At 42.3% G+C, this 11,486-nt stretch overlaps 1 protein-coding gene across 1 annotated transcript in view; it reads right to left on the bottom strand.

Annotated features, from left to right (window-relative positions):
- Positions 1-11,486, bottom strand: part of LOC147014720 (hepatic sodium/bile acid cotransporter-like) — a 47,628-nt gene that overhangs the window by 28,558 nt on the left and 7,584 nt on the right. The window contains exon 4 of the mRNA XM_085852885.1: positions 2,916-3,120. Within this exon, the coding sequence (XP_085709011.1) occupies positions 2,916-3,120 (205 nt within the window). The remainder of the gene's footprint in view (positions 1-2,915; positions 3,121-11,486) is intronic.

Genomic DNA, 11,486 nt, shown 5'->3' on the forward strand with positions numbered 1-11,486 from the left:
AATGAGTGACGAGCAGGGAGAGAGATTCCATCAGGACATGAAGGAGATGGAGACCAGGTATCAGGGTCGCTGGGACGCAGTCATGATGGCTGACTACTGTTGGAATCTGAAGAGAGACCTCCCTGCCGCTGAACATTCCAGGAGTTCGAAGAAACGGAAGTTCAAGCCCTGAAGTTTGAACAGTGGTGACGCAACATGCAATTTACTTGTACTTACCTTTATCAATGCCCACCATTCAGATGACAGTAATCGATGTTTCTATCATGTAATCAATAAATGTTGTTGGCAAAACATTTTTTTTTCTTAAAAACATGTTTAGGATGATATGTGTTGACAAAAATCAGCTGGTAATGCCACAAAAATGTAATTGATTTTGTCACAAGATCTGATTTTTTCAAATCAACTTTGCACAAAAACCTGACCTGATGTTGATGGATGCCAGAGAAACGGATGCCATTTCCTGATTCAGCAGTGCCAGAATACCCTAATTCACTTGTAGAAATCTAGACAAACATTCAGAAAGTAAAAAATTGTTGACCAGTGTTCTTTTTTCTTCTTTGTTCTTGTTCTTTTTTTTTTCTTGCTTTTTTTTTTTTTTTTTTTTTTTTTTTTTTTTGTTCTTGCACATCTTGCACATCTTGCAAGTTTTTGTTCTTGCACATCCATACTTTGAAGCAACTTTTGAATCTGGAAAGATCTTTTGAAATAGAGGTCCAGCATGATCTGAGACTGATATGGGCAAGTTATGTTCCACAATAAATCCACTAAAGAGAAGTTCCGCTCGGGTAACATCCTCTTCCTCGCTTGTCCCTTGTTTGGTGAAATAATTCAGAAGTGTACCGGTACTCGTGCTCGAAGATCTCTCCTTTGCAATGTCTGTGTGCCGTTTGCTTCCAACGTGCTTCCGAATATCATCGCGACCTCCGTGCTCAACTGAAATATCAACGCTGCATACTGTACAATACGCATGATGAATTCCTCTTTCAGACTTTCGAATACACGGGTATTGGAAACTGTATTCGGTCTTGCACTTCTGAGACCATTTCTTGGTCTTCGTAAGCTTCTTTTCTGCCATTTCGTAATCAACATCGAGGGCTTGAAGCATCGGTAACTTCGAAGTCGATGTTCCACAGCTGCAGCGCGACTCGTAGAACTCTAGCGGCTGTTAAACACCGCACGGTGGTCGCGACCGCCGGGCTGGTACGGGCCCAGCTGCATGCAGTGAGCGTATCGCATGCATATACACTGTGCATACATACCGCATGCACTGTATTGCACACATACCGCATGCACTAAATCTCAGTGCATGATCGCATAAGCGAGATCCAGACCCAATGTTTCGCTGCTCCTCATTTGAATTTGCAATTTTTTACGTACAATTTGGTAGCAGCGAACGTTATGGAGTTACCACATGCTATACGTAGCAGACGATGCTTTTCATTCAATTCTCATACTAGTACATTCTGATTAGTGAACAGTGCAAAAATATCAAAATTTCGGGAGGATAAGGATAGTGATCGTAAGGGCGGGAGTTTGGGTGAATTTTCGGAAGCCTCCCGATGAAATCGGGAGGGTTGGCATTGCTGTACATATATAATATAATATAATATATATATATATATATAATATATATATATATAATATATATACATATATAATATAATATATATATAATATATATACATATATAATATATATATAATATATATATACATATATAATATATATATAATATATATACATATATAATATAATATATATATAATATATATACATATATAATATATAATATATATACATATACATATATAATATATATATATATATATACATATATACATATATAAAATATATATATATATATATATATATATATATATATATATATATATATATATAATATATATATATATATATATATATATATATATATATATATATATATATATATATATATATATATATATATATATATATGAGGGGGTTGACTCAGCCTGTCATCCTTCTGAGGTGGGCGAAGTGAGTACCAGTGTACTGGGCCGGTGTATACCCCAGTTAAAATAGGTGTACCATATCCCTGTGTCGTTAGAGGCGACCAGGGATGCGTCAGGAAGGGCATCCGGCGTAAAACATGTGCCAAATCACTATGCGAATCATATGGATGATCCGTTGTGGCGACCCCTAACGGGAGCAGCCGAAAGAAGAAGAGAAGATATATATATATATATATATATATGTATATATATATATATATATATATATATATATATATATATGTATATATATATATATATATGTATATATATATATGTATATATATATATATATATATATATATATATATATATATATATATGGATATTGTAATTGGCTCTGTCCATCTGTCTGTCTGTCTGTCTGTCTCCTCCAAAACAGTTATACAGAATTTCACCAAACTTGGTCGTTATGATCACATGGCCTGAAGGTGCAAGAGGTGCACCCCCTGGGGTAGGGTCAAAAGGTCAAATACGAAACAAGGACAAATGTGTCCAAGAGCCGCGTCATAAAGGTTTTGACTTCACCAGAAGAAGAAGAAGAAGTAGAAGAAGAAGAACGCGGAGCTCTCTTTGAGCCAGTGTTCGCAACGCGACGCGGCTGAAAATGCAATTACCGGCACATTTTTAAACATTTTTTCATAAAACTTTGTATACGCAATCAACATTGGGGGACATATGTAATGATTTTTGGGGATTTGACTTCTGGTCAATGCCCCAGGGGGTGGGGACTTGGAGGCACAGGGGTCAAAACTGGAAGACATTTTTAATTCAAAATTTCGATATTGGGTCATTCATGGTCGAACTTTATGCCACCTTTCAACTTTGTTCTTGGTGGGAAGCATGGTGATTTGCGATGGTGTATGCACAACAGTTGCTCACCTTGAGCACGATGCGTGAGTATTTGTGGTATCGAAAGTTAATGTATATTCCCACGCCACATGGAATGAGCGTGACCGCCAAGGACAGGAAGATCCCGGCGTAGGGAATGACTGGCCCCTCGTTGGATAGTCCACGGGTGTACACATAAAGTAGCAAAGGCATCATTCCGAGGGCCAGCACCGTGGATGATGCCGTCATGACGATACTGTCCACAGTGAGGCAGGGAGAGAAGAGTTCACTGAGACCAAATATCCATTGTGAAATGCTTTTATTATTCTTTGGAAAAAGCATTAATTTTAAAGAGGAAGCAAAATATTCCACACTGAAAAAAAATATTTTAAAGACAAAGATTTTACATTTTAAGGGTCGTCTATTTATTAATTTATTGCATAAGCATTAGAGAAGGATCCAAGTTCATAAAGTTCAATTGAGAAAAGGAAGATAAGTTTAGAGGGGGAGGGGAAGAGCAGGAAGTGAGGAGGGGGCTTGAGGATGGGAAAGAGGTGAAAAATTCAATCACATTAACTTCAGAAAATAGATAAAAATCATTGACTATATGGGTAATCTGCAGCTGGTGGAGACCCAGCAATTTCTGTTAGAAATTCTCAAAAAAGGATCAATCCAGTACAACACTATAAAGTCTTCTTCTTCTTCTTGCGGCTGCTCCCATTCAGGGTCGCCACAGCGGATCATGCGTATGATCCGCATAGTGATTTGGCACATGTTTTACGCCGGATGCCCTTCCTGACGCAACCCTGGTCGCCTCTTACGACACAGGGATATGGTACACCTATTTTAACCGGGGTATACACCGGCCCAGTATACTGGTACTCACTTCGCCGACCTCGGAAGGATGACAGGCTGAGTCAACCCCCTGGTGCATTAATTCAGTGGCTCAACGGGGCTTGAACTCAGGACCTTTTGGATCCCAAGCCGCTGCCCTAACCACTGCGCCAACACCAGGCTTTCAGTACAACACTATAAAGTATGGTATTTTAAAGAAAATATAAAAGTTTGAACAAAACAGAAGACAAACATATTAAAATGACATGTTCAGACTTGTTAGGAATATTTTGAAGATATTCACAAAAATTCACAAAGAAGCTCGAGGAGATGACATCTGCCCTTTCTGCTTGCTTGACATGGAAGCAATTGTAGTCTTTCTACAATCACAGACTTCACATATGTGGTCGTAGTGGATTCCAAGGCTGCATCGGTGACCAAGTGTTGGATATATAGTCGATGCACTTCTGTAATCCACTCGTGTCAAAGATTCTGTAGCATCTAAAGCTCTCAACATTATTGGAATTTCCCGTGATGAGGCCAAAACACAAGGCCTGTTGCTATCACATTGCAGATAGGTCGGTGGTCTCCATTTCTAGAAGATGCTTGCAATAGAGTACTAGAAGTACTGGAAACTATTCAACCTTGCCAGACTGCATGCCAACACCAAAGTGTGAGAAGAATGTGGAAGAAAAATTGCTTGCTGACGATTCAGCTCTCATTTCCCATTCACTAAGGGACCAAGAAACCACCACTTGTTTTACAACTGCCGCAAAACAATTTGAACTACAAATTAACACCAGAAAAACTGAACTTCTCTTTCAGACAACCAATCAACATAACATTGATATTGTTGCGGGCCGGCGGAGTCGGGTGATAAGACCACTAGGTGGGGGAAGCGACGTCGATTCCCACCAGACTCCCCGGAATTGTGGGCCGTTGCTCATGGATAATTCTGTGACGCGGCGGGTCGCTTAACCGACCGTGGACGCCAATAACTCAACCGCGTGACCTTCAGTCCTCCCGTCTATGGAATCGGGTTACCAAATTAACCACGTGGTTTAATTACCGGGGAACCACGCCCTCGGTACGCCTTGTCCGAACCAGATCACTCTACCGGATCGGATCACCTTTCCAGACCGGATGCAGCTGAGCGACATTGCCAAGCTGTTACCGGCTCGAAGGAACGGATCGTTGGGAATAAAGACCCGGCTAAATTTAGATTCGAACCATGCTGGACCAATGAAAGAAAAGACAAAGGTGAGCTTGGAACATTTCTAAGGATAATTATTTATTTACGGTAAGCGAGGAAAAGCATGTGGTACAACAAAGATTTATTGGGTATGTAACGCAGAGAAAGAGGAGAGAGGTGTGGGGTGCGACACGAATACAAGCAACTTACTAAAGCAGACAGTGAAGACTTGATGCAAGATTAATAAGAGTAATAATAAGGATCTTCTACAGGCTTACTTAACAGATAGGTGCCAGCACACTCAGACACACACACAGAAAAAGAAACCCCAATGAAAAAGGACTTTTGCAGCCAGGGAGGGAAGGGAGTTGAGGTTATAGCTTTCGGTACCTGGGCGTTTCCGGGGAGGGGATTCTCCGTAGTGCGGTACCCGACAATAGTTGTGTTGTCTCTGGTCCAATCCGCACATGTGGAAATTGTGTTCTGAAGGAGGAGCTTGAGTGGAGAAGGGTGGAGTCCAGAGGGTGAGGGTGGAGCAGTAGGCGGGACCAGGCAGGAGGAGGTTAGTCGAGGCGAGACGTGGGCAGAGTTGAGGAACAGGAGGCGATCCATCAAGATCGTGTTGGCGGAGACGAGGAATAGGAGGTGATTCGTCGAGATCGTGTGGGCGGAGATGAGGAACAGGAGGCGATTTGTCGAGATCGTGTGGGCAGAGATGAGGAACAGGAGGCGGGCCGTCGAGGCGAGACATGGGGGGAGTCGAGAAGCAGGAACACTCCGCGTGAAAAACACCCACACCGAACACAACACACTTCTCAATACCCCACACGGAGGATTTCTCCATCCTTTATAGAGCCCAAGGCTCGGGGAAGGGGCCATGCCGAATCCAACGTCATCGCCCGAGTCGGGCGTTCTGACTGGCTCTGACCTCTCACGTGGTCCGCCAGCTTGGGCCGGGTTTCGGGCAGACGCCGGTACAACCCGCCCACCTGGGTGCTAAAGCGTACGTGACTCGCCACACATGTCTGGTTTCGGGTAGACGTTGATGCACAGTTATGGTAGACGAGATGAGGGGGCAAGCAGGCAGATTTACCTCAGAAAAGAAAAGGAGTGGGGATAAAATAAAAGGGGAAGATGATTCAATAATCCTAACTATTAGACCATCGCAACGCACTCCCTTGTCTTCCCACTAAACAAAAGGAAGGGGTCTATCTCCATGTATATTAATGGCATAACTGTCTCGGGACACCTATTTGTTATATGCATGCGGTTCCGAGAACCGCAACAATATCAATGTCCAACCTGATGTTTTAGTCACTGGAGAAGCCCTCAGATGTGTTAACACCAACACATGTCTTTGGAGTAGAGTATCACATTACAACTCACCTGATGCAGAAGTTGCACACTGCATGCAGGCAGCTACAAAAGCAATGGGAAAGCTGTCCAAATGTCTCTAGTCCCAGAATGGTATCAGAACTACAACTACGATCAATGTCTGTCATGCTGACTGCACTTCTGTACTCAGTAGAAGTTTTGACTCTCTACAAGAGCCACATAAGTAAACTTACAAGCATGCAATTGAGACACCTGCAGCAGCTTCTGGAAATCAAATGGCAAGACCAAGTCCCCGACACCACAGTCCTAAGGAGAACTGGGATGCCCAGTATCGAGGCGTTCATTACATCCACTCAACTTACATGGACAGTTCATGTCATTCGTCTGCCAAAGCATTTGCTCCCTCAGATTTGATTTTATGGTGATCTCAAGAAGGGCAAACATGAATGTGGGGATCCAAAGTTAAGCTACAAAGACGATGTGAAAAAGCATCTGAAGAAAGCAAACATGGACACATGGAACTGGGAAGAACTTGTCAGAGAAAGAAAACAGTGGAGAACTATTGTCTTTGATTCAGTTAAGACGGTTGAATGACAGGATGAATACCAGCACCAATATCTCCAGTGGCACAATGCCAGCAACGACAACTGACCAACCAACTTATTTTGCCTTCATTACAGCAGAGGCTTTGTATCCAATGTGGGTCTCACTTTAAAACAGCCCAATTAATCTGACGTCACCCACCCTTCTTACACTTGCAGGCGACCGTTTCCTCTTTTTCGTAAACATGGTGGTCTCTGTCTCTGTCTCCCCCACAAGTAGTCTGTGGGCAGTGCCAGTGCTAAACCGAAGAGCAGAGGAAGGGGAGGGGGGGGCACCAACATCAGTGCTGAAGGCCAAGACAAAATGAGGCAAACAATGGGTGCGATGAAGAATGGGGGGCAGGAGAGGATGCAGCAGGTGGACAATATGGATACAGCAGGGAAGCCTCCAGGAGGGAAAACTGGAAATTTGGAAGGAGTAGGGATTTGGGGGTTAGCGAGGGTAGAAAACATCATGCTTTTGAATTGGGGACAATCTGATATGGTGATGAACGGCTGTCTTGAAGACTTGGAGAGAGGCATGAGGTTGAAGAGGATGTGTAAGTTGGTTCCACAGGTGGGAGGCGGGGGGTGGGGGGGGAACAAATGAGTGGAGGTGAGCAGTGATCCTGGATTAAGGTAGTTTCATCAGAAGAGGATAAATGGTGGACCATGCGAGTGCTGCAAAAACCTGGGGCGGGGAAGGGGGTGTAACAAAGCATGGAAAGAGCAGAGGGTGAAACACCAGAAAGGAGGTGGTAGAAGACAGGGATCACCAACCTGTCTGCAATGGCAAAGTGAAAGGCCCATAGACTCAGCTTCATTGTGAGAGATTCCAATAATGTGAAAGGCCTTGGTTTCCACAGCAAGCTGAGCAAGGTGTGAGGCAGGGAGCCTGCCCAGAGGAATGAAGGCCTTGTAAGTGGATAGGAGTTCAGGTGTGCCAAGGAAGGACTTTGTACAGTTCGCAGCCAGTTTTGGAGGCCAACTTTAATGAAGTTTGCCCAAGTAAGATCATGGCTGATAGTGCGACCAAGGAGTTTAAATGACTGAACTTTCTCAAGAGGATTGTTAAGAAAGTAGAGAGGAGAGTTTGCCAGACGGTCCTTTTGGAGAGAGATAGTGAGAGTGTTAGATTTGTCAGGATTGAAATACATATTCCAAGTGTTGGATTGTACTCTCCTCCTCTTCTTACATTCCCTTGTTTAGTGTGTTCAACTGTTTCCAACCCAGTGTCAATTCACATGCTCTTCCATGAGACTCGATCTTGAAAAAGACAATTTTTATTTGGGAGCAGAGAATGTTCGTCCAACTGAATCCTCTCTCTCACATTCAGAAGTGGAAAGTTGGCACAAAAATACTTATTGGAGAACAAATCTCACAAGTGATGACTTGATTCTCGAAGTTCTTCAACAAAGCCGAGAATGAAAATCCAAAATGTTGACAAATTGAGGGAATCTTCGGGAAGTCTTTCTCTTAATGCAGAACTCTGTGTCTCTGAGGGAGATGAAGGTTCTAAGTCCTTTGCTTGAGATAACAAAGGATTTGTTGTCTCCGATAGTTTATCTCACATCAGAGGGGCCGTTAACATAGACCGCCCTGGGCGGGAGGTGTGGATAAAGGCCTCAGCGAATGCCGAAACGATGTTGAATTATACTGTACTGCATTCAGAATTACTACTTACAATCCCCCAAGGACTGCCTAATAAATAACCAAAACTGGTGGCGCTCGCACGCCAAGGAAAAACACGAGAAGACATTTCTTATAATTAAAAGGGGGTTACTTACAATGAAATATGACATTTGGGGGAGAAAGAAGAACAGGGCAATCAATAACAGACACAAATATGAATGAGGAAAAAAAACCCCCAAAAACACAATCTTGTATACAAAGGGAATATAAATAACCTGCTATGGTGCCAGAATACCAGATTCATAAAACAAAGGGGAACACAGGCAAAGACTTCAGGTAGGGACCCATCTGGTCCCTGGGTCTGCCACAACACATGCAGGCGTGTGGCATAAGGCAAAATGCTGCTCAGAGCATGAAAGGCGAGGCCAGGAGACGAGAGGATGGCGACGAAGCAAGGTCTGTGCGACTCTCCAAAACGGTCCTTTGTCAGGGGAGAGGGAGAGACAGACAGAGACAGAGACAGAGACAGAGACAGAGACAGAGAGAGAGACAGAGACAGACAGAGACAGAGACAGAGATAGAGACAGAGACAAAGACTATCTCTTGATGTTCAAAGGTCAACTCTGCTCGCATGCAGTCATGGGCTTCATGGGCAGCAGGTCCCGTTTCTGGCCACAAGCAGTCTGTGGGCAGTGCTTTCTTCTAGGCTGTCCCACCTTGTTGGACAGCACCGAGTAAAAGTGTTCAGCCTCTCTCCAGGGCTCCACTGCTCACCTCACAGACATGGCTTGCAGTCTGCCAGCCAGCTCGTAACAATTCCTTTAAAGTGCTGGATGCCACAGGTAAATGACAAGCTTGGTTTCTTACCCAAACAAAGATATATTAATAACAGCCAACATTGTTATAATAGCAGAAAACACGAGTGGAGGCTTTGATAAATTGCTGATCATCATAACATAGATATATTTTACTGTAACTCCAGAATGTGTGCAAGACTTTTGCATAGCAGTGTGTGCATGTACACTTAAAAAAAGGAATAATGAAATACTAAGCAATGGCTTCCACAGGTGTGGCCCATGTGTTAATTAAGCAAATAACATCCCAGCATGGTTAGAGTCATGTATAAATATACCCATCAGAGATGGGGAATCCCCCGCCATTGAAATAAATGTTGACGCCCAGCCAGCCGGACGACCCGGGTGACAACAATGTCCCCCTTCCGCCATGCGGCGGGGGATAAAAATGCTGCACAGGCCTGGTTGCCTATAATTATGGTAAGCATGGCTGCGAGGACATCCCCCCACCCCCCATCCACAGAGCACGTATGGTTGCCCAATGGTTTGATGAGCGTGACACTGATGTTCTCCATATGTCATTTCTTTCTCAGTCACCAGATCTGAACCCAATCGATAATTTATGGGATATTCTGGAACGACGCCCGAGACAGCGTTTTCCACCTCCATCAAGCAGGTTTGAGTTGACTTTCTCGTGGAAAAATGGTGCCGCATCCGTCCTGCAGAATTCCAGCCGCTAGTGGACTCCGTGCCACAGCGTAATACAGGTCGTACCGGCAACGCATGATGGCCCAATGCTCTATTAAGTTACTTTACATTGGAGTTTCCATTTATTTGTTCACTACTTGTCTATATAGCTACATTGAATCTTAAAACGTTGAATCTTTGACAGAATTGGATTACTCGACTTGTGACGTAGTGTTCATTGTTGTGTTCAGCATTAAATAATTTCTCAAAAGGGTTGATCACGGGGAGTCCCAAGAGGATGGTGTGCAGTGAATTGGGTGGGCACTGAATAAACACACACCTAAAATTATCGCAGAAAACCCTCTGCTTCTGTTACACAATGAAGCACAGCACATTCTAACAACAATGTCACAAAAGTTAAGTTTAACCCAAACAGCTTATTGCATTCTGAACTGAAATCTACTGTATTTTTAAAATGATGGCACCAAATATCTTTCATACTTTTCCTTTTGATACGATTACACATTGAAATATTCCCGAAATTCGAATCCAGCTGTTTTTGAGGATAAAAATCGAGATGACCTGGTAAGTGTTGCAATTTGAATCCTTGGCTCATGATATATGGAACCCAGAGTTCAAACCTCATGCACCATGTGCTTGCCCATTATCTACTGCCAATATTGTAAATTATGGGGAAGTGCACTGATATCTTCCAATATCTTTTCCAGCATGTGATGTTCATACAAACTCCTCCATGAGCCTTCGATCACTGTAGAAAAATAATATTAATGAATATTTGTGGCCCGACATTAAAGGGAAATTAAACCATTGGATAAAAAAAGTTACTTTTGTGCATTTTAACTATTTTGCTGAAGTTTTACATTTTAACCCTTACAAAAGAATGCATTTATTAACCAACCCTTTATCTTTCGAGTTTTTAGGCCATGGACTTTGTGCATGTGTGTTGGTGTGTTTATAATGCCTTCAGAACATATTCACACTCCTTGACTTTTCCACATTTTGATGTGTTACAGCTTGAATTTAAAATGGATAAAATATTAATTTTTTGTCACCGATCTACACAAAATACACCATAATGACAAAGTGAAAACATGTTTTTAAAAATATTTACAAATTTACTGTACATTTAAAATATATATATATATATATATATATATATATATATATATATATATATATATATATATATATATATATATATATATATACATATATATATACATATATATATACCTACATATATATATATATATATATATATATACATATATATACATACATATATATATATATATATATATATATATATATATATATATATATATATATATATATATGTTGTTGTTCGTCTTTCGGCTGCTCCCGTTCGGGGTCGCCACAGCAGAACATCCGTTATGATTCGCATACTGATTTGGCACAGGTTTTTTACGCCGGATGCCCTTCCTGACGCAACCCTGGTCGCCTCTTACGACACAGGGATACGGATTGGGTTTCGCCATGATTCCAGGCTGCCCTACACCCTCTCATAGCGTGGCCCAGTGCTGAG

Source organism: Eptatretus burgeri, chromosome 13 (assembly GCF_056783735.1).
Source record: "Eptatretus burgeri isolate ZD-2024b chromosome 13, Ebu_testis_v1, whole genome shotgun sequence".
Lineage (NCBI taxonomy): Eukaryota > Metazoa > Chordata > Myxini > Myxiniformes > Myxinidae > Eptatretus > Eptatretus burgeri.